Source organism: Sus scrofa, chromosome 1 (assembly GCF_000003025.6).
Source record: "Sus scrofa isolate TJ Tabasco breed Duroc chromosome 1, Sscrofa11.1, whole genome shotgun sequence".
NCBI lineage: Eukaryota > Metazoa > Chordata > Mammalia > Artiodactyla > Suidae > Sus > Sus scrofa.
In genome coordinates, this window is record NC_010443.5 from 225,505,597 (window position 1) to 225,530,179 (window position 24,583).

Sequence of the window (24,583 nt, forward strand, 5' to 3'; positions counted from 1 at the left end):
CTTTTTAAGTATTTTAGTTGGTGGATTAGTTGTCAATTTGATTTTTTTTTTGAGAAAGGCCTGTATTGCTATGAATTTCCCTCTAAGAACTGCTTTTGCAGCATCCCATAGATTTTGAATGGTTCTGTTTTCATTATCATTTGTCTTGAGGTATTTTTTAATTTCTCTTGATTTCTTTGTTGACACATTGTCTCTTTTCTAACAGCATGTTGTTTAGTCTCCATGTAGTCAGTTTTTTTCTCATTTCTTTTCCTGTGGTTGATTTCTAGTTTCCTTCCATTGTGGTCAGAGAAGATACTTGAAATAATTTCTATACTCCTAAATTTGTTACAGTTTTTTTTTTGTGTGTGTGTGTGCCCCTGTATGTGATCAGCCCTTGAGGTTCCATTTGCACTTGAGAACAATGTATATTCTGATTTTTTTGGATGTAATTTCTGAAAATGACAATTAAATCTAACTTTGCTATTGTGTCCTTTAGAATCTCTGTTGCTTTATTGATTTTTCTGTCTAGAAGATCTGTCCATTGATGTGAGTTGGGTGTTAAAGTCTCCTACCTACTATGATTGTATTCTCATCAATTTCTCCTTTTATGTCTATTAGTATTTGTTGTATGTATCTGGGTGCTCCCATATTAGGAGCATAGATATTGATGATTTTAATATCCTCTTCTTGAATGGATCCTTTTACCATGAAAAAGTGTCCTTCTTTGTATTTATTTATTTATTTATTTGGCTATTATAGGGAGGTTCCCAGGCTAGGGGTCGAATCGGAGCTGTAGCTGCTGGCCTACGCCAGAGCCACAGCAGTGTGGGATCCAAGCCGCATCTGCAACCTACACCACAGCTCACAGCAATGCCGGATCCTTAACCCACTGAGCAAGGCCAGGGGTCAAACTTGCCAACTTATGGTTCCTAGTTGGATTCGTTAACCATTGAGCCACGACGGGAACTCCAGAACTCTCTTCTTTATATTTCTTTATGACCTTCTCTTTAAAGTCTATTCTGTCTGATAAGAGTATTGCAACTCCTGCTTTCCTGTCTTTTCCATTGGGATGAAATATCTTTTTCCATTCCCTCACTTTCAATTTATATGGGTCCTTTGCCCTAAGGTGAGTCTCTTGTATGCTACATATTGTAGGCTCTTCTTTTTTTTAATTACTCAATGAATTTATTATATTCATAGTTGTACAACAGTCATCACAAGCAAATTTTATAGCACTTCCATCCCAAACCCTCAGTGCATCCCCCACCCCCCAAAATGGTCTCATTTGGAAACCGTAAGTTTGTCAAAGCCTTTGAGTCAGTATTTGTTCTGCAAAGAAGTTCATTGTGTCCTTTTTTTATTTTTTATTTTCTGTCTTTTGTCCTTTTTTTAGGGCCACACTAGCAGCATATGGAGGTTCCCAGGATAAGAGTCTAATCAGAGCTGTTGCTGCTGGCCTATGCCAGAGCCACAGCAATGCCATATCTGAGCCACGACTGTGGCCTACACCACAGCTCACAGCAATCCCAGATCCTTAACCACTGAGTGAGGCCATGGGTCAAACCCGCAACCTCATGATTCCTAGTTGGATTCATTTCCCCTGCGCCACGACGGGAGCTCCTTTTATGTCCTTTTTTTACATTCCACATGTTAAGTGATAGCATTCGATGTTGGTGTCTCATTGTCCGACTGACTTCACTTAGCGTGATAATTTCTAGATCCATCCATGTTGCAGCAAATATTGTTATTTCTTTCCTTTCAATGGGTGAGTAATATTCCATTTTGTATATATACAACATTTGCCTTATCCACTCCTGTCAATGGACATTGAGGTTGTTTCCATGTCTTGGCTATTATATAGAGTGCTGCAGTGAACACTGCAGTATATGTGTCTTTTTGAGTCATGGTTTTCTCTGGATAGATGTTGAGGAGTGGGATTGCTGGATCAAATGGTAGTTCTGTTTTTAGTTTTCTAAGGAATCTCCATGCTGATTCCCACAGTGGTTGCACCAATTTACAATCCCAACAGTATAATAGGGTTCCTTTTTATCCACACCCTCCCCAGCAATTATTGTTTCTAGACTTTTTTTTTTAATTACTCAATGAATTTTTTACATTTGTAGTTGTACAATGATCATCACAATCCAATTTTATACGATTTCCATCCCACAACCTCAGTGCACGCCTCCAACCCCCAAACTGTCTCCTTGGGAAACCATAAGTTTTTCAATGTCTGTGAGTCTACCGTATCTGTTCTGTAAAGAAATTCATTCTGTCCTTTTATCAGAATCCACATGTCAGTGAAAGCATTTGATGTTGGTGTCTCATTGGATAGCTGACTTCACTTAGCATGATAATTTCTAGGTCCATCCATGTTGCTAAAAATGCCAGTATTCTATTCCTTTTAACGGCTGAATAATATTCCATTGTGTATATATACCACATTTTCCTTATGCACTCCTCTGTCAATGGACATTTAGGTTGTTTCCATATCTTGGCTATTGCAAATAGTGCTGCAGTGAACATTGGAGTACATGTGTCTTTGCGAGTCATGGTTTTCTCTGGATAGATGCCCAGGAGTGGGATTGCTGGATCAAATGGGAGTTCCATGTTTAGTTTTCTGAGGCATACCATTTTCCATAATGGTTGCAGCAATTTACATTCCCACCAACAGAGTACTAGGGTTCCTTTTTCTCCACACCCTCTCTAGCACTTATTGTCTGTAGACGTTTTGATGATGGCCATTCTGGCTGGTGTAAGGTGGTACCTCAGAGTGGTTTTGATTTGCATTTCTCTAATAATGAGTGATGTTGAACATCTCTTCATGTGTTTTTTCGCCATCTGTATGTCTTCTTTGGAGAACTGTCTGTTTAGATCTACTGCCCATTTTTTGTTGGGGTTGTTTGTTTTTTTGGTATGGAGCTGCAGAAGGTGTTTATAAATTTTGGAGATTAATCCCTGGTCAGTCGATTCATTTGCAACTATTTTCTTCCAATCTGTGGGTTGTCTTCTCATTTTGTTTAGGGTTTCCTTTGCTTCACAGAAACGTTTAAGTTTGATTAGGTCCCATTTCTTTACTTTTGTTTTTACTGTCATCACTCTTAAGAGGTGGAGCCGAGAAGGTATTGCTGTTGTTTATGTCAGAGAGTGTTTGGCGTATGTTTTCCTCTAAGGGTTTTATATTATCTGGTCTTATATCTAGGTCTTTAATCTATTTTGAGTTCATTTTTGTGTATGGTGTTAGGGAGTGTTCTAATTTCATTCTTTTCCATGTGGCTGTCCAGTTTTCCCAGCACCTCTTATGGAACAGGCTGTCTTTTCTCCATTGTATACTCTTGCCTCCTTTGTCATAGATTAGTTGGCTGTAGGTGTGTGGATTTAATTCTGGGCTTTCTATCCTGTTCCACTGATCTATATATCTGTCTTTGTGCCAGTACCATATGGTTTTGATGATTGTTGCTTTGTAGTGTAGTCTGAAGTCAGGGGGCCTGATTCCTCCAGCTCCATTTTTCTTTCTCAGGATGTCTTTGGCTGTTCTGGGTGTTTTGTGCTTCCAAACAAACTTTAAAATATTTTGTTTGAGTTCTGTGCAAAATGTCCTTGGTACTTTGATAGGGATTGCATTGAATCTGTAGATTGCCTTGGGTAGTAGAGTCATTTTGATAATAATGACTCTTCCAATCCACGAGCATGGTATGTCTTTCCGTCTGTTTGTGTCATCTTTGATTTCTTTCATCAGTGTTTAAAGTTTTCCGAGTACATGTATTTTGTCTCTTTAGGGAGCTTTACTCCTAAGTATTTTATTCTTTTGGATGCAATGGTAAATGGGATTGCTTCCCTACTTTCTCTTTCTGAACTTTCCTTGTTAGTATATAGAAATGCTGTCGATTTCTGTGTATTAATTTTGTATCCTGCGACTTTGCCAAATTCCTTGAAGAGCTCTAACAGTTTTCTGGTAGAGTCTTTAGGATTCTCTAGGCATAGTGTTGTATCATCTGCAAATGGTGATAGTTTTACTTCTTCCTTTCCAATTTGTATTCCTTTTATTTCTTTTACTTCTCTGATTGCTGTGGCTATGAGTTCTAAAACTAATTTGAAGGAGTTCCCGTCGTGGCACAGTGGTTAACGAATCTGACTAGGAACATGAGGTTGCGGGTTCGGTCCTGCCTTGCTCAGTGGTTAACGATCCGGCGTTGCCGTGAGCTGTGCTGTAGGTTGCAGACCAGCTCGATCCGGGTTGCTGTGGCTCTGGTGTAGGCCGGTGCTACAGCTCCGATTCACCCTAGCCTGGGAACCTCCATATGCCGCGGAAGAGGCCCAAGAAATAGCAACAACAACAACAACAACAAAAAGACATAAAACTATGTTGAAGAGTAGCAGCGAGAGTGGACATCCTTGTCTTGTTCCTGATCTCAGTGGGAATTCTTTCAGCTGTTCACCCTTGAGAATGATAGTAGCTGTGGGTTTGTTATACCTGGTCTTTATCATGTTGAGGTAGGTTCCCGTTATGCCCACTTTCTGAATGGTTTTTATCAGAAATGGGTTTTGGATTTTGTCAAAGGCTTTTTCTGCATCTATTGAGAAGATCATGTCGTTTTTATTCTTCAGCTTGTTAATGTGGTGTATCACACTGATGGATCTGTGGATGTTGAAGATACCTTGCATCCCTGGGAAAAATCCCACTTGATCATGATGTACAATCCTTTTAATGTATTGTTGGATGCAGTTTGCTAGTATTTTGTTGAGGATTTTTGCATCGATGTTCATCAGTGAAATTGGCCTGTAATTTTCTTTTTTTTTTGTGGTGTCGTTGTCTGGTTTTGGAATCAGGATGATGGTGGCCTCATAGAATGAGTTTGGGAGTGTCCCTTCCTCTGTGATCTTTTGGAATAGTTTCATAAGGATAGGTGTTAGCTCACCTCTGAATATTTGATAGAATTTGCGTCTGAATCTATCTGGCCCTGGACTTTGTTGGAATTTTTTTTTTTTTGGTCTTTTTGCTATTTCTTGGGCCGCTCCCATGGCATATGGAGGTTCCCAGGCTAGGGTCCATTCGGAGCTGTAGCCACCGGCCTACACCAGAGCCATAGCAACGCGTGATCCGAGCCGCGTCTGCGACCTACACCACAGCTCACTGCAACGCTGGATCGTTTACCCACTGAGCAAGGGCAGGGACCGAACCCACAACCTCATGGTTCCTAGTCGGATTCGTTAACCACTGCACCACGACGGGAACTCCTGGAATTTTTTAAATTACAATTTCAATTTAAGTTCTTATTGGTCCATTAACCTTTTCTGTTTCATTTTAGTTATGTCTTGGAAGATTGTACTTTTCTAAGAATTTGCCCATTTTTCTATTTCATCTTGGTTAAGTCTTAGAAGATTGTACTTTTCTAAGAATTTTTGCATTTTTTCTAGGTTTTCCATTTTATTGGTGTATAGTAGTCTCTTTTGATCCTTTTATTTCTGTCATGTCTGCTATTCTTATTTTTCATTTCTAATTTTATTGATTTGAGTCCTCTGTCTTTTTTTCTTGATAAGTCTGGCTAAGGGTTTATCAATTTTGTTTATCTTTTCAAATTACCAGCCCTTAGTTTCACTGTCTTTTCTATGGTTTTCTTCATTTCTATTTCATTGTTTTCAATGAAAAATCTGAAAAAAAAATTGAAACTTCTGCCAATAAGCTTATTGGGGTTCCCTTGTATGTTATTTGTTTCTTTTCCCTAGCTGCTTTCAGTATTTTCTCTTTGTCTTTAATTTTGGCCAGTTTGATTAATATGTGTCTGGGGTGTCCTTCCTTGGGTTTCTTTTATGTGGTCCTCGTTGCACTTCCTGGATTTGAGTGAGTGGTTCCTTTCCCATGTTAGGGAAGTTTTCAGCTATTATCTCTTGGAATATTTTTTCTTCCCCTTCTCTCTCTCTTCTCCTTCTGGCACCCTCTATTATACAGATGTTCCTGCATATGAACATTGTCCCAGAGTTCTCAGACTGTCTCCATTTCTTTTCAGTCTTTTTTTTTTTCTGTTCTGCATCAGTGATTTCCACAAGTCTGTCCTCCAACTCACTTATTCATTCTCTGCCTCCTATATTCTGTTGGTTGCTTCTAATGAATTTTTTATTTCAGATACTGTATTTTGCATTTCTGCTTGCTTAAGTTTTAAATCATGTATTTCTTTGTTCAGTGTTTCCTGTAAATTATTAGTCTTTGCTTCCATTTTATTTCTAATGTTTTGCATCATCTTCACTATCAATAGTCTAAAGTCTTTTTCCTGTAGGCTGATAATCTCCAGATCACTTAGCTGTTTTTTTTGTTTTTTTTTTCTTTCTCCCTTATCTGAGTTATAGTTATCTGTCTTTTCAATTTCATAGGTTTTTGCTTTGGTGTCCTTTTTGCACACAATAGAGTTGTAGCCTCTCTTACTTCTGGTGTCTGCCCCTCTTGTGGCTGAATTTGGTTTGGGGGCTTGCTTTAGGTTTCCTGATGTGAGGGACTGGTGCCTCCCCGCTGGTAGGTGGGGCTGATTCCTATCCCTCTGATGGGTGGGGCTTTGTCTCTGGATGAGAGTAGAGGTGGCTATGTTCCTGGGGGAATTTTAGGCAGTAAACCCCTGTTTACTGCAGGGTGGGGCTGTGATCCCACCTGGATTATTATTTGACCTGGGGCTTCTCAGTGCTGATGGGTGGGGCCAGATATTCTCAAATTGTCCACCTCCAGAGAAAAGCACTTTGCTGATTAATATTCCTCAGAGCTCTGCCTCCAGTGTCCTTCCCCCACAATGAGCCTTAGTCACCCTGTTTTCCCATGAGATCCTCCAAGAACTGCATTCAGGTCTGACCCACATTCCTATGGAGACTTAGATTTGCTCTGGGACTCAGCGCACATGAAAGTCTGTGTGCGCCTTTCAAGAATGGGGTCTCTGTTTCCCCCAGTCCTGTGGAGCTCTTGTGCACAAGCCCCACTGGCCTTCAATGCCAGATGCTCCAGGGGCTCTTTCTCCCAATGTCAGATCCCCAGGCATGGGGTTTGATGTGGGGCTTAGAACTGTCAGACCCGTAGGTGAGTCTCTGTGATACAGTTACTTTCCAGTCTGTGGGCTTCACACCTGGGAGATACAGGGTTGCTTATATTGCATAATCGCTCCTCCTGCCTCTTAATGTGGCCTCCTCTTTGTCTTCTGGAGTAGAATATCTTTTTGAAAGTTTCCAGTCCATTTGGTTGAAGGTTACTCAGCATTTGGTCATAAATTTTGTTGTTTTTATGAGAAGTTGAGCTTCAGTCCTTCTCTTGCACCATCTTAATTCCATCTCCAAAAATCTAGGCTCTTGGTTTTTTTTTTTTTTTAATCCAGTCTAATCCAGTCTGACACTCCATGTCTTTTGATTGGAACCTTCAGTCCATTGACATTTAAGGTAATTATTGATAAATACGTATTTATTGTCATTTTAAACCTTGTTTTCCAGTTGCTTCTGTGTTTCTCCTTTGTTCCTTTCTGTTTTAGTTGGATGATTTCCTTGTAGTTAATGCTTGTCTACTCTTCTTTTTAGTTTTTGTGAATGTATTGTTTGGTTTTGATGCATGGTTGCTCTGTTTTTCAGGTATGTTAACCCCTTCCTATATCTGCTTGTTTTAACCTGATAGTCATATAGACTTAAACACATTCTAGAAAAAAAGAGTCTAGATTTTCTTACTTTCCTTCCCCACATTTTATGATTCTGATGTCCTTTTTTTAACATCTTCATGTTTATCCTTTTGCTGTTCCTTGTGTTTATTGTCACTTTCATATTTTTTTCCTTTTAGTTCTGTATACTGGCTTATTTATGTGATTACTTTCTAATTGTGATTTCCTCCATCCTGTTTCTTCTTGCTTCTTTTTTATTTAGAGGAGCTCTTTCAGTATTTCTTTTAGAATGGGTTTAGGAATGTCATACTCTTTCAGTTTTTGTTCATTGGAGAAATTCTTTATTTCTCCTTCTTTTAAAAATGATATCCTTATGGAGTTCCCATCGTGGCTCAGAGGTAAATGAATCCAACTAGGAACCATGAGGTTGCAGGTTTGATCCATGGCCTCACTCAGTGGGTTAGGGATCTGGCATTGCCATGAACTGTGGTGTAGGTTGCAGACATGGCTCGGATCTGGCATTGCTGTGCTCTAGCATAGGCCAGTGGCTACAGCTCTGATTCGACCCCTTGCCTGGGAACCTCTATATGCCATGGGTGTGGCCCTAGAAAAGACAAAAAATAAAAATAATTAAAAAATAAAGTAAAATGATAATCTTACTGGGTAGAGTATTCTATGCTGCAAATATTTATCTTTTAGAACTTTGAATATATCTTGCCACTCTCTTCTGGCCTGTAGTGTTTCTGTAGAGAAATCAGCTGATAGCCTTGTGGGGGTTCTCTTATAATTAACTTTTTGTTTTTTTCTCTTTCTGCCTGTAGAATCCTCTCTTTAACTTTTGCCATTTATATAAGAGTATGTCTTGGTGTGGGCCTGTTTGGGTTCAGTTTGTTTGGGGCCCTCTATCCTTCCTGAATCTTGATAACTGTTTCCTTTGTATTTGGAAAGTTTTCAGCCATAATTTCTTCAAATATATTTTATATCCCCTTTTCTTTTTCTTCTCCTTCTGGAATCCCTATTATGCCTAAATTGGCCTGCTTAAATTTTCCCTTAGATCTCTTCTATTGCTTTCACATTTTTTCATTTGGTTTTCCATCTGCTGTCCTGATTGGTTGATTTCAATTGTTCTATCTTCCAAGTCACTAATCCATTCCTTTGCACTATTCATTCTGCTCTTCATTGCCTTTAGCTCAGTTTGTGTCTCTGAAAATGAATTTTCTAATTTTTCTTGGTTCCTCCTTATATTTTCTAGTTCTTTTCTAAAGTAATATGCACTGCTGTTCATATCTGCTCTTAATTCCTCCATAGCTACCCTTATTTCATTCAGTATTTTCACTATATCTTTTGTGAACTCAGTATCTGTTAGACTTCAGAGGTCTGTTTCATTGTTTGCTGCTTCAGGTGAATTCTCTTGTTCTTTTAGCGGGGAATGCTTCCTTAGCTTCTTCATTTTGCATATATTTTTCTCATTCTGCAAGTTTAAGGAAACCAACTACAGTAGTTTTGGAGAGCTGTTTATATGCAGTAGCTCCCCTGTGTATTTTGGGGGCTTTGCTATTTATTTTTGGCATGGGAATTTGGATGTTTGCTTTCTCTTTCCTCAGCGTGAGCAGGTCGTTATTCCCTGATAGGATGCTGAGTGTGTTTCCAGGGATACGAAGGTAATGAGAAAGGCCAGTGGCTAGTGCCTGGTTGCTGAGCTCTCGACAGTAGCAAGGACCTGGGAAGGTGGTGCAGACTGCTCCTATTTGCATGCCCCTGGGAAGTGGCAGTGGGCCTCAGGCAAGTTTACGTGTTCCCTGGAGCATTTGGCATTAGCAGTTGCAGGGCATGTGCATTCCCAGGGGAGTGAGAGCAACAATGGGTGGTGCTTGTTTGCAGTGCCCTTCTCTGTGCTGCCCTCTGAGGTGACTGGAACTGCAAGTGGGGCCTATTCATGGACTCCTAGTGGTGGAGCCCATGCCCACTTTTGGAGTCAGAGATAATTGTGGTAGTTTGTGTCTGCCACTTGCAGACCATGCAAGAAGCACTCTGTTCTGCTGAGCCTGCACAGGAGGTGCCATCACCCATAGCCAGTGCAAGAGGGGTCATCATGGCACAAGAGGTGCCTTGCCATCCATAGCCCCATCCTCCAAGAGTCTGCATACATGCTCAGAGAAAGACATTCCTATGGTGGTCTTCCTCTCATCCTCTTGCTTTTCCCAGCAATGGTACTTTGCTTCTCTTGTAGGCCCAGACCTCCTTTCGGGTTCCCTCAACTGTGGTGCTCTGCACCCCAGCCCTTGGTGCACTGCTCCCTACCCCCTCAGGCTGTCTTCACATTGCCAACTCTAATCCTTTCCCTGGAACTGACCTCCAGAGTCTGAGTCTGAGTGCCTAGCCCCTGCCTGAGCATCTTAGACTGTAGTTTCTGGCAGCATTGGTACTCATATTCTTTGCAGCCCTCTCAATGCTTTGGCCTCCTTAGTCCTGCTGCTGTGCTTTTCTCTGTGGCTTTGAGGTCCCTCTGTCTTGGCCAATCTCCCTGCCAGGTAGGTGGCTTTCCAGGGTATGAGTTCCTTTCCTCTTTCTTGCTCCCTCTTACGAGTGCTAGTCCTGTTCTGATTCCTTTCCCTCTCTTTCTTTTTTTCGTTTTGTTCTACCCAGTTATGTGGAGGGTTTCTTGCTCTTTTTAGAGATTTAAGGTCTTCTACCAGAGTTCAGTAGATGGTCTGTGCAAATGGTTCAAATGTAGATAGTTTTTTTATGTGTTTGTGGGAGAAGGTGAGCACTGCATCTTACTCCTCCACCATCTTGATTCTTCTACCTCCCTCCTTCCCTCCCTCCTTTTGGCTTTAATGGTAAATCAGCTCTGAGATATATTGATAAATTCTGTGTTTGTGATTTTTGATTTTGTGTCTGCTTTGATATTTATTCATTCAAATATATTTTTATATCATCAAATTACTTTCCTTATCTGTAGGAATTACATTTTCATCTTCTGATAAAATCCCTATTTTTTAAAAAAGATATCACACTGTACTTAAAAAAGAATCAATAATTGATAAAATGTATCCAACATTTAACATGTTCCAGGGATGTGCTAACTTCTTCACTGAAATTATCATATCCAGTCTTCACAATAGGTCTGTGAAGAACATACTGAAGTTATCCCCAGTTTGCAGATGGAAAAACCAGACCAAGAGGAATTTGGATCCATCCAAGTTTTCCCACTTGTTGCCCACAGGCTCACAAGCCCCACATGAGAGATCATTTAGTATCTTGTGCACAATACTAAAAAATACAGCGGAGCTCTTTGTAGCAGATGTCTAGCATCATAACATCAACATAGTTCATGCTAAGATTCAGTTGTTGAGGAATTTTTACATGCAATTATATTCAGTGTTAATAAATTGCCCCATAATATACTACTACTGTACTCTTGACTTGGGTTTCCTATAACAGCTTAACAAAAAGCTTTCATTCATATGCAATAAGGTACAGTTTTCTATAAACAGTTGTTTCCTTTAATCATTTTTGCAGGGTGGGGAGAAATAGATGCCAGTTAGCCAATTTTTAATACCCTGTATCTTAAAATTAGAATTTTTGAAGTCTTACTTGTATCTATAGAATGTCAGAAAAGGAGGTCTTTCATGCAGTTGATTTTTTGGGCAAGTAAAGGCAAATCTCTGTCTTTCTGCCTCTAAATTATATCCCATTTGGTATTAAATAGCTTTTCAAATTATCTCAGCTATAGTACAGTCTCTTTTAAGATTTAGATATTTAATATCAACAAATGACTATGGTTCACTAATTTATGATTCTTTTCTTTGTTTTTTTCCCCCCTAAAGATAGTGTTTTTGGAAGAAGCATCCCAACAAGAAAAGCTGGCCAAAGAATGGTGCTTCAAGCCTTGTGAAATAAGAGAACTGAGTCACCAGTAAGTCAGAGTCAACTTCTTTCCTTTTGATGCCATTAACTAATCTCAAATGTTAACAAACCTGCCTTGAGAGTTGATGGAAACTTGGAGAACTCGAGGCTGCCGTCATTCATTTATTTCTTCAGCAAATATTTGTTGAGCTTCTTATGTGCAGGAATAGAATCTAGAGATGAAAATGACCTGCAAAGTCTTGGCTCTCACAGGGTTTACAGCCTATGGGGAAGAGGGAGCGTAGACAAGTGTACAGATACATAAGCATGACAGTGATGTCTTCTGTAAGAGGGAGCATGATATAGATCAACTAGTGGGAGGGAGGGAGAGGTTTTGAGGAGGATTAACTGACAGCATGGTTATGGAAGACCAAGCTCCAGAAGTGCATCTGAGCTGCTATTTTATATTCCAGCTAACTTAGTGTTTTTTTTTTTTAATATTTGTACCAGATCTGTTTCCTGTGATTGACCCACTCTCTTCATCACCTGGGTGATTTGTCTTCTAGAAATGGGAATATTTTTCTTAAACTCAAAGATTTCGTTTGGTCTTAGGTCACATATGTTTCCAAAGTCAATAAAAGTTTCAAAGTCAACCAAAATCATTTTCATTCTAAAAACATTTTTATAACTTGGAAAGTGGCTTTAGAGTAATGTAGTGAGAAGAACACTGAATTCAGAATTAAAACATCTGGCATGAACCGCCACCCTACATCTCTACAGCTGTAAGATGGAAAGCAAGCCACTTCCTCTCTTGAGCTCATCTCCTGGGCTGTTAGCAAAGGATTGTCCTAGGTGGTGGTGGACACCTTGTCCACCACAGCAGATCTGTGAATCAGGTCCCCCTAAAGCTTTGAGGTAAAGGAGGTGGCCACAGTCCAGAGAGATAATGATGGACCCTAATATTTTGTTGCACTTAAACTTACTCTCACATTTCTTACCTCCTTCTCTCTGCCTGCTGCCTCTCATGGAGCCAGTTGTTATACATATGAATCCACTGGGCATGGAAATGGCTTCAGTCACCTCTGCTGTTACTATATGCTTCCTCTTGCTAGATTTTCATGAGAGTATATGTTGAGAAAAAACTGATGTTTATGTCAACTGCTTGTGTGCCTTTGTTGTGAGGGACTAAAAGAAGGCTTGAGGGTGGGTGAGACAGGAGTGAGAGGATGACACAGAGGGGTGGAGGATGGAGAGAGGGGTGAACACATCTGTGACTGCCTTTGGAGTTAAATATGCCTAACAAATGTAGATTCCAGGGGATCTGTAAGTACTGCACACAGAAAAGTGATAAGTTAAGAAAAAATTTAAACTTTAGTGGAAGACTTAAATCTTTGAAGAAAAATATTTAAAATGCAAAGTCATTTTTACAACAAACACATAAGAGGTACAGCTGAATTTCTTCAAGTCAGGATTAAAATACATGATAACTCTGACAGTCTTTTTAATAGAGTCATTGTAAATACAGGTCTATCTCAGCATGACATGGATTTTTTTTAATGAAAATTATAATTGGAGGACTCTGAACAGTGCATTGATAGGAATTGATCAGACTGTGACCATGGACCAGACAGAGGTTGACAGTGCCAGGATTAGGATGAAGCAAGTGAGACTTGCATCTTAGGCACAGAATTTAAGGGTGGCAGGAGGGAAAAAAGCTCAGTAATCAAGATAAATTGTAGTTGAATGCAATATTTTAAAAATCAAAATCAAGCAAAACATCTGCAGTGAACAAAATACCAAAATTTTTAATAAGGACAAGATGATGTTTATTTCACACCCTTGTATTTTTTGTGCAATGAAATTGGTTTTCAAATAGTCTGGGTTTCCCAGGCCATTAGGATCCTCACATCCCCTGAAGGGCAGGTTGGTGAGGGTTCATAATAGTGCATGAGCAGATTGAGGAACTCAGGCTGTTATACAGTCATGTGCTTTGATTGTAGGGCTTTTACTAGCATTTTCCACTTGGCTAAAAGACAGGTGTATGTTCTGATAAGTGTACATAAGGGCACATATTGTTCTTTTCCCTCAGGTTCTGATACAGCCCAGCCAGCACTGCAGGTTTGAAAAGTGAAGTTGACGGTTTTTATCTGGGGGAAGTTGAGATTTTTAAGGGAATTAGGATAGTAATTAAATAAAGTGAAAATAGGAAAGTGGAAAAGCAGAAGAAGAAAGGAGAGCTGTTTCACCTTCTACTACAGCTTCCAGGCCCCTCTGCTTTACCTGCAGTTTGACTTTTGATGGCAACAGTTTAGCTGCAGGTGATATCTTAAGTGGAGAACTGAATTCTGAGCCTGGCTGGGCCACTAATGAGTTTGTCATCTCCAAGCTTCCTTTTGTTCTCTCTGTAAAATGACCTTTAATCTCACATGCAGGTCTGACAGTCCACACTCCTATGTTTACTGCTATCTGTAATAACCTTGGACTACATAATCACTTTATATTACTGATTATATTAATAAGCATTTCACAATACTCCCTGTTTCCTAAAAAGGATAGCAAGGTTTTATGGATAAGTTATACTTCTGATGCAATAAATCTTTGCTCCCTGTTGCCTCTGAAGACTTTGTACCCTGTGTCATCTCTTCTACTTCTTTTATTGCTGCTACCTTCAGAACATGCTTAAGTTTCTCCTACATGCAAAAGAAAAAGTGACTTTTACTCTGCATTATAATTCTAACTTTCATTACCAAATAGTTTTTGCCCACTGCTTTCTCTGAATCTGCCTTTCATGTTCATGGCTCTCTCCTTAGCACCTAGGACAGTAACTAAAAGATATCAGAGACTTGGTAAGTACTTAGATAATGAAGGACTGAACCCATGTGGAATTGGGTGTCTCCCCAGTCATTGTGTGAACTCTCAGGGTCTTGACCCTTGCAGTTTTTGATGTTAGTCACTGTCCCGTGCTCCTTCCCTTCACTGCTGTCCTCATCACTTCCCTATCATGGGCCCCTAGCTTCCTTACAATGTTTCTGTCCAGATTAAGCAAGAGCTTCTCTTCTTGCACAGACTGAACATCAGCTCCATCTCCTTCCTCAATTTCATTCTTTAAGTGGAGGGTACTGCTCAAGATTTAGTTTTGACCTTTCTTCCACAGAAATCTCTGGTCCCACCAACTTCTAGGTTACCTAATCAGAGGAGACTCTCAGATCTGAATCCCATCTTTAACTCTCTGATCTCTTATGCCATGTGTTTACTTGTTTTTTTGAGACTTGGAGGCTATACTTTGACTGCAGGCTTAGTATGAAATTGCCCCTCCCTCAAAATGGACTTTCCTGCTTAATTCTCTGTACTTTACGTCATATGTTTAGCCTTACATGCCCCAAAACTTAATCTCTTTGACTATTTCCTCTTCTTTGCTACCTAGAGCTAATAAAAGATCAAGTTCTTCCTCTCATATTTATTCTTTTCCCTTATGTTCCCATCACCATCATCTTTATTCAGAAATTCTCTCATGCTTGAGATGTTGAAAAAGCATCCCCAGACATGTCTGCTACCACCAGATTTATCTTCCTAAATCTAGGGTTCAAAATATCACAGTTCTGCCAAAGAAAATAAAAAAGCAGTGGATCAAATATTCTCATGATTCCCTCCCTCCTGTCTATAGAATAACAAACACTTGTTAATTCACTAAATTGATATTAAAGACCTTTTCTAAAAAACTCAAAATCAGGCTGCCTCAGTCAAGAATGTGATACTTAATCTCTATAATAAACTGCCTTCCACAAATAAGATGATATAACAGAACACTGTCCAGTACATGTCCATCTTCAATAAATATTACTGCTGTCAGCATCATCATCACCACCATTCCTAGTTCTCATTTTTAAAAATATGAAGCGTTTATTTGTCCATTGACAGATATGGATTAATAAAATGTGGTATGTATATATACAATGGAATATTACTCAGCCATAAAAAGACAAACTAATGCCATTCGTGGCAACATGGATAGAACTAGAGACTCTCATACTAAGTGAAGTAAGCCTGAAAGAAAAAGACAAGTACCATATGATAGCACTTTTTTGTGGAAGCTTAAATATGGAACAGATGATCCTATCTAAAAAAAAAAAGAAACAGAAACAGATCATGGCCAAGAAGATCAGACTTGGGGTTCTTGGGGGAAAAGAGGAGTGAGTGGGATGGATGGGCATTTGAGGGGGTTTTTGGATGCAGACTGTTATATTTGGAATGGATGGGCAGTGGAACCCTATTGTACAGCACAGGGAAATGTGTGTGATTAGGTCACTTTACTATACAACATAACTTGAAGAAACATTGTAAATCAACTATACTTTAATAATAATAATAACAACAACAATAACAAAAATAAATAAAATAACGAAAAATAAAATATGAAGCATTTATAGATACTCATGGTTTTGTCTTCTGTTTAGGTGGTATACATTTGAGTTGGTAGTATAGAGATTCTTTGTTATGTCAAGCTTTGAGTTCAAGTTCCTTAGGTATATAAAAAAAGTAACTTATATTTACTTAGGATGATGGTGGTGGTGGCCGTGCATACTATCTTTTAACAAATATCTGTTTGGATGTGCTTGGACACTTAAGTGAACTGGATTATTTCTTTAGAAAAGCTTTAAGTATTGAGCATTGGGCTGCCTCAATTCAGTGGGTAGTGAGTGCTTCTGAAAACTCTAAAAACATGTTTCCTGGACTTCTGTTGTAAGAGTTAATAGAAATAGTAAAATTAATTGGTGGAACAGCAGGAGCGATCAGAAGCATCTGAAGAATGGTTATCATAGCATTGTAACTATATCTTCCCTTAAGTGTTTACATCACTCACCCAGTGACACTCATCTTCTCAGTTTGACCCTCCCACCAGCCTCAGTTTGATCTTGCTGCTTCTATTTCAGAATTCAACCCCTACATCACATGGGAAGGAATAGATTTCTTCCTGTCAGTCGAGGTGAAGATCACCTTGGGAACTAAAATTGTTACTGCTCCGTTTCTGATCATCAATGACTTGTGTTAATTCCTCATCGTGGTCCTGGAAGTGTTGACCTCAACTCTCATCTTTACTCCTTTCTGTAACCTCCAACTGCGAGAACAAAGTCATGATTAAGTCATAGCTTCACATGTATTTCTTGTGCAACAACTGCTTTGCTCCTGCTCAATGCTCTTTTTACTCCTTTCATCATCTTTGGTTAACTTCACACCAGCCATTCCAGTTTAGGACTGCATCTCTCCAGCAGAGCCTCATTTTATTTCCTGCCCTCTAAAATTATAGGTTGATTTACAGTCACCTGGTTGCATTGGCTCTAAACCTGGTGGAGTAGACAATTAAATCATTGTATAGAAGAAATGTGATTTAAAGAAGTAGAAAATGGCTGTAGATGTTATTAAAATCTTTTCTCTTCATCTTAATTTCCAGTGAGTTCTTCATGCCTGGGCTGGTAGATACACACATCCATGCCCCGCAGTACTCTTTTGCTGGTAGTAATGTGGACCTGCCACTTTTGGAGTGGCTGACCAAGTACACATTTCCTGTGGAACACAAATTCCAGAGCATTGACTATGCTGAAGAAATATACACCAGAGTTGTTGTAAGTATTCTGCTTGTGAGTATTGGTGTATTATGTTTGGTCATCTATAGAAACATCATTTCTTTCTTTCTTTTCTTTTCTTTTCTTTTTTTGTCTTTTTAGGGCCACACCCACAGCATGTGGAGGTTCCCAGGCTAAGGGGCCAATTGGAGCTGTAGCCGCTGGCCTATGCCAGAGCCACAACAACACAGAATCCACGCCACAGCTCACAGCAATGCCGGCTCCTTGACCCCCTGAGCGAGGCCAAGGATTGAACCTGTGTTTTCATGGATATTCATTGGGTTCATTAACCACTGAGCCATGACAGGAACTCCAAAACATCCATTTCTTGGGTCATATTTAAGTTATGAAACACAGGTAGTGAGGGTATATATAATGGATTATGGAGACTTTTTTAGTTCTTTCATGGCTCAGTGAGTTTGAGACCACTTCACCTACAGAGCTAATCACTAGCAAAGAGACAGCTTGAATCTAAATCCACACATCCCCTGGGTTCTTATATTTTACTTCTTTTCTTTTATTTCTTGTGTTTTACGTTACTAAATTTAGGTTTAATGCATATGTGTGTTCCTTTACTTGTGCCGATCCACAGTTCTGTTTTGGGTACCATATGGAATAGCTGTGTAACCTTTGGAAAGTTCTGTGACTCATTTTCCCCATCTGTAAAAAAAAAATACAGATAATGATAATACCTACTTTATACTTCACAGGATTGTTATGATAGTTAAGCAAGTTAATGTTTGTTAAATTCTCAAAATAGTTCCTGACATATGTGTTTGCTTTAAAAAATACCCAAGGAAATCCAAAATTAAAATTTCAAATTATAGTCAGAAAGATGGGAAAATAGGAGGGTCCCCTCTTGCAGGATGTGTGGGATTGTGATGAGCATTAACACCACTAGACAGAACTAAGGAGCTAGTTCTGTCTTAGAACTGTGGCTGTAGTGGTGCCAACTGCATACTAAAGGCCCTGAAAATATCCTTCCTTCTACTCTCTCGGGAAAACCAGTTCCCTTTGGATTGCTGCTGTGGTGTAGGTTCAGTCCCTGTCCTGGGAACTTCCACATGCCACAGGCACAGCCAAAGAGAAAAAGAAAAGAAGAAAATCAGTTCCCTTTTTTTTCTACTGCAACCCTATGCCCAATCCACTCAGCAGCCAGAAATAACTTCTGCAGTTGAGAATTAAAGCTGCAAATAATTTATCTGACCACTAACTCTTGTCATTTAGCACACTTAATCTGAACATTTTTGCATGTTTATTGGACCCATGGATGGTTTTTCTCTTAAAGTAATGGCTATGTGATGGTGACAATATTATAAGCCTTCTGCAGTGATCTAGCCACCTGCCAGTTTCTCAGACCTTGCATCATTCAAACCTTGAAGAGTAAAAGCAAGTGGTATCATTTATATACTCATCTTTCTTAGATATAAATTTGATGTAATTGTGGATTTTACATATTTAGCATGCCTCCACATGACACCAAGAAAACTGAGAAGGACTAAAGCTATGTATAAAGTTGCTAGTGCATTGTGTTAATGAACTGTGTTAACCACACCAAATCTTTTTATTCTTAAATTTTATTTATACCTTGCATTGTTCTAAAAAGAGTTAGAGATATCTTAAAATCACATTGTATACAAGAGAAGAAAATGAGTCACAAAATCATGGCAAAGGGGAAAAAGGGGGAGGAGAAAAAATAAAATAAAACCAAGAGGTAAATGTATACCATGGGGGTCTATGCACTTGTTAGAAATTGTCACAAATTTGGCTGTAACTGACCCAGAGAGGGAAACCAAAATATTTGATGTCAGTGAGTACAAAGTAGGTGAAATAAGTGTTATTCCCAGCAAGTATTTTCATTGCATACATCCTGTGCTTCCGATGAGCAGGCCCCCACACTTTAAAAGTTAGATGAGCTAAGAGTACAATTGAAATCTATTTAAGAAAGTTGAGATTTTTAAACTAGAACCTGTCCCTAAGGCTGAAGACTGATTGTGGCAATGCAAAAGGCAGTACCTATAGATAGAACCAAGGTAATTTTGTTTTGTTTTTTATTTTCTCTCTCGGAAAAAATTCCTAGATTTACACTTCAAGAAATTGGGCAATCAAGGCCCCAGAGTTTTACACCACAGATTTTTGGGAGTGATAATTTAATCTGAAAATAATTTAAAGTATGTATTAGCAAATATCTCCTGAAATTGTTAAGAGAAAAATCACAGTAAGTCAGTCCTGGAATATCTCCCTTTACACATTATAAACTGGGTGAAAGATTGAAGTTTCAAACTGGACTTTGGACTAGAATGAACTAAAAAGACTAGAAAATGCAGGAATCTGTATATCATATAGCTTAGAGTCAAGCAACTGGAGCATGAGATTCTTGGTAAATACACCAAAACAAACTGGTTGCAAATATTCTCCTGGATAATAGAATGAATATGCTTACTCTGTGGGGTTGTCAAAAATTTGCAGATGAACTAAACTAATTCTAAAGAGGTATCATGTCATTAAAGCACAGGGTGAAAAGATAAGGAGTCAGGCCACCCTTTCTCCCTACTGTAGTTCATGGAAATTATATAATCTGTTAAGGGGCCTGTTGATGCTGGCGTTGAAGCTCATGGTCATCTTAAGTTTGCAATCTATTTTGAACTCAAGAAGCTTGGTATCAAGAATTGAAAGCCAGGGAAAGACTGATGTTATTCCTATTAGATTTCTTCATAAATGGGAAAAATATAAAATCATCATTAATGGAAGAGCCCTCTCCAAATCTTATAAGACACTAATGTGGAAGAAGAAAGTTAGATGCATTTTAGATAGTTTGTCTAGTAAGATTTTTAAGCCAAAGTCTTTCCTTACTTTTTAAACTACCTAAGTCATACACAGGTGGCTAAACTCAGAACCAAGACGATAGCTTTGAGGGTTCTTTCTTCTTTCTCTCCTTCCCTCTCTTTTTTTCTCCTCCTCTCTGGGCTCTCCTCATCCTGTCCCTTAAATTTGGGCAGATTCTTAAACTTTCTAGTCTTTCTAGTTTGTTCCAGTCCACTTTGAAACTGCAGTTTCTCATCCAGAAGCTTTTCTGTATGAGAATCTTTTCCCCCTGACTCACAGGAAGGACTTGTTTTTGGTGTCTGGGTAGTTACTTCCATTGCCCTCAGTAACTAATTTGCCAGAATTTTCTATTTTGATCTCATCTTTAAGCCCATGTGTTAAAAAGGAGTTTAAAATGTTGAGAATTTAGAAAATGTCAGATTACACTTCTGCTTTAGTTTCGAGTTGTATTTATTCTGCTTATTAAATGTTACATGTGTCTATTTTTCTTGGGAATTAGTTCGCAGTTATTTTATGACCTAACAAAGGTTAATTTTTATGATTATTCTGCACATTTTAAAAAAGATTGTGTTTTCTCTGTTTATAGCTCATTTTTTAATCTACCTATTAGATGAGGTTGTTAAAAGTGTTAAATAAATCTTCTATCATTTTCCTCTGTGGTCTCCCATATATAATAAGGCAAGAAATGTAAATAATTTTCTTTTCTTCAGGATATAATTTGCTTCACCATGTCCTATGTTATATCATCTGAGATTTTAATTCCAGTTTACTTTTCACAACTAGACATAACGTTTTAACTTTTAAATTAAATATTTAAAATTTTATTTTAATTCCAGTTTGTTATTTTTCAATATCTGCCCTTAATTTAACAATGAGCCTTACTTTTTCTTTTACTATTACAATTCTGTTTTTGTTTTAGATTCATTTTCTTGGGAAATAGATGCTGATAATCTTTTCCAGTAAAGTGCGTAATAAACATTCCAAATCCTTGAATTACTAAAAATGGTTTTGTTTTGTTCTGCATCTTGAATGATACACTTTGCTGTGGAGAAAATTCTATTTGAATTGATTTGCCCAAAACCATCCAGTGTGCTAATGTCAGACTGATTTTCATTCCCTTCTAGCTAATTTGCTGGCCTTCAGGATTTTCTTCATGTTCTGAAATTTCACTTAAAGATTTTTTTCCTACAATCCATTTTCTTTAATATAGTCTTACTTCCATTCTGAAAATACATTTCTCCTCTCATTCAATTTTTTCTCCTCCCTCCCACACCTCCATTCTGTTTTCTCTTTCTCTTGCTCTTAGTATATTCTTCCCTCCAGTCTGCTCTTTCCTTTGGTAACTCTTCTTAGAAAAATAGTCAAACTTCTGTATATACTTTTGTGTTATATTCTTAAAGAATGCCAGTGGCCCAACTTTGCAAGTCTTTAATTCACTCTCACTGTTATAGTAGCCTGCTCCTCTTTCAAGGATACAATGTCTTAGCCTATGCTATGTAATAATGCTAATTTTAGTTCATTTTATGCCTCTTACTGCTTTAGTAATTCTGCTTCCTCAGGTGTTCATTCAACAATATTTACTAAACACACACAAGGATCCTGGCAAGTTTCTGGTTGCTAGAGATTGAATTTGATGGCTCTGTCATGGTGTTAACTATTCTCTTGGGTATGTGATTCTAAGAGAAAGCTAGCTCATCCTTTTCTATAGCTGACACGCTCTAAACATCCTTTACTGGCAGCCAGACATATTTTATTTCATGTCTAAAGTGACTTAAAATTTGAAAAGATTAACATAAAATCCTGTTTTCCCAATTCTCTAGAACTTCAGGACTAACTGACCTCACTGGTCTCTTATTTTTAATTTTAATTTTTTATTTTTATTAATAATTGGCTGAAGCTGAGTAAAAGCTGCAAGGATAGCTTCTTTATTATCTTAAGTCTAAACTGTCTTCCTCCTGCAGACATTTATGTTCTTAACCCAACCCCTGTTCTTGTCAAAAGAGTCTCCTGGTTTTACAAATGAGTAAACCGATGTTGAGAATGTAAAGCAACTTTCTCAAAGTCTCATAATGTGCTTATAATATACAGAAACCAGGGAAGAAGTCCAGTGCAGTTTTTCTTCTACACTTTAATTATTTATTTTATTTTTTTGTTGGGGGGGGAGGGCACACCAGTGGCATATGGAAGTTCCCATGCTAGGGGTCTAATTGGAGCAGTAGCTGCCAGCCTACGCCACAGCCACAGCAATGCTCGATCCAAGCCGTGTCTGTGACCTATACCACAGCTCATGGCAATGCCGGATCCCTAACCCATTGAGTGAGGTCAGGGATTGAGCCCACGTCCTCATGGATACAAGTTGGGTTCGTTTGCCACTGAGCCACCACAGGAACTCCTCTTCTGCACTTTAAAAAGCATTTGCTCTGTGTTGGGGCTGGGACTACATGCGGTATCTCTGTACCTTCCCTCAATTTTGCTGTGAACTCTGTGAACTTAAAACTGCTTTAAAAAATTGTCTTAGGAGTTTTCGTCATGGCTCAGCAGAAACAAATCTGACTAGCATCTATGAGGATGCAGCTTCGATCCCTGGCCTCGCTCAGTGGGTTAAGGATCTGGCATTGCTGTGAGCTGTGGTGTAAGCCAGCGGGCACAGCTCCAATTTGACCCCTAGTCTGGGAACCTCCATATTCTGTGGGTGAGGCCCAAAAAAATAAAATAAAATGAAAGTTGTCTTAAAATTTAAGAAAAAAGGAAGAAGAAAATCTTCTGCCAAAGACAGACCCCATTCAGGTCTATCAGTACTTTTCCAAGTGCTCAGACAAGTTAGGCAATATCAGTGCCATTTTCTGTCTCAAAATCTTTCCACTGCCTTCCATTCCTCTTTTTTCACTCTGCCCAGGACTGTCTCTAGCACACCTGTAAATCTGGGCATTCCTTTTTTGTCTCCTCTGAGTGTAATCCCCATTTTCTGGATTCAAGAATTCTTTTTCTTTGCATCACTCTCACATTTTGTTAAAACACATCTTCTAGGAGCTTCCTAAGTTCTTAAAGGGGAAAAACATTCAAGTCTTTGTGTATCTAATCATACCTCTATGCAGTCTTCACACTTGACTGATAATTTACCAGGGTATAAAATTCTACATTAAAAATAACCCTCCAGCAGAATTTTGAAGGCGCTGTTCTGCTTTCAGCCTCACTGGTGATAATGCCAGTGCCATTGTGATTCCTATCATTTGTCTATGACTGGCTTTCTTTGGAAGCTTTTAGTACCTTCTCTTTACTTGAAGGCTTAATATCTCATAATTATATGCCTTACCTGGCTTCTGTTTTTCATTCACTGAGCTGAACGTTCTATGAAGATTTTCAATTTAGAGACTAATATTATTTCTCAGACAATTTTACCCACTACATTTCCTTTCTTTAAAAAAATTTTTAGAACTCTTTTGTAAATGTTAGACCTCCTAGATGGGCAAAATTTTCTTATTTTCACCTTTGACTTTCATCTTCCTTCCCTGATAAATTCTCTTCTAATATAACCCTTCTGTTGACTTCCATATTTCATTTTTATTATTTCTGCTTTCGGAGAGACTCTTGTTCTCTGATTTCCACAGCATTCTGTCTTGTATTGTGGATACAATATCTTCTTTTATTTTTTTGAGATTAATAATCATAGTGTTTTAAAAAAAATCAAGTTTCTTTCTGACCCTGTAGATTGCCTGTTCCTTCCAATGTTTTCTTTCTAGACTCTTTCTCCCTCCCCTCCCCTTTTTATAGGAGCTTTCCTCCACTATATGTCGAACCTTAAATGCATATCCATATTTCAGTGTGATGCTCTAAGATGCTGATTGAAAGATCTGGGCGGGGTATCACTTGTTGACTGATAAACTTCATTATAGGATGAACAGTGAAAGTAACGAACAGCCCTTTCAGTTGTGGGACCCAAATGCCATTGAGAGGACACCTTTCTTTGAGAGCCATTCATCTTCTTTAGGAGAAGTCCTTCTGTCCTACCAGGACGGGTGGAAGTAGTACATGTGGCATTTTGGGGAAGATGACCAAGGGTCCCAGAGGTCAGCCAGATATCTACTTAAACCTCTTCAGCCTATGTCTCACCTTTCATTTAGCTTTTTTAATCTAAATACTATCCAGTTTCTACACAGAGTAAATTTCTTCTGCAAGAAACAGATTAGGGGTACTTGGATATCTTCATCAGCAAGGAAAAGAGTCTTGCCAAGTTTTAATCATCTGTCTACAGTCTTTCATCCCGTTCCCTGTTAACAACCACATGCTTCTCTTCTTTCCAAGTTGCCTCCAGGTTCTTATCCTTTTCTTTTTCTTTTTCTTTTTTTAATGCCAAGATGTTAAAATGTTTCCCCTGCTCACATCTCCTCTCTTCTTATGGGTTAATAAATTTTACATTCCTTTTCTGTTATTTTAGTGGAGATTTGCTGAGAAAGAGAGATGGATATATGTGATCAGTCTGCCAGGTTGACCTAGATGTCTGGCTGGATAATTTTATCCTGTAATAGCTAGAAAAATCTCATTTATTCACTCCCAGATGCAAGTTTGCATATCCTTGAACAATCCTGAAATATAAGGAATTAGTATCACATTTTATAAGTTCTGCCACATAGAACTGAATCTAAGAAATAAAAATCATCAACTTTTCCAGCTAACACTTTTGAAGTA

The 24,583-nt window shown here is 38.6% G+C and overlaps 1 protein-coding gene across 1 annotated transcript in view; it reads left to right on the top strand.

The window, feature by feature from the left end:
• The window catches only part of GDA (guanine deaminase), a 164,447-nt gene that overhangs the window by 80,208 nt on the left and 59,656 nt on the right, over window positions 1–24,583 (top strand). The window contains exons 2-3 of the mRNA XM_021064839.1: window positions 11,432–11,520; window positions 16,900–17,071. Of these exons, the coding sequence (XP_020920498.1) occupies window positions 11,432–11,520; window positions 16,900–17,071 (261 nt within the window). The remainder of the gene's footprint in view (window positions 1–11,431; window positions 11,521–16,899; window positions 17,072–24,583) is intronic.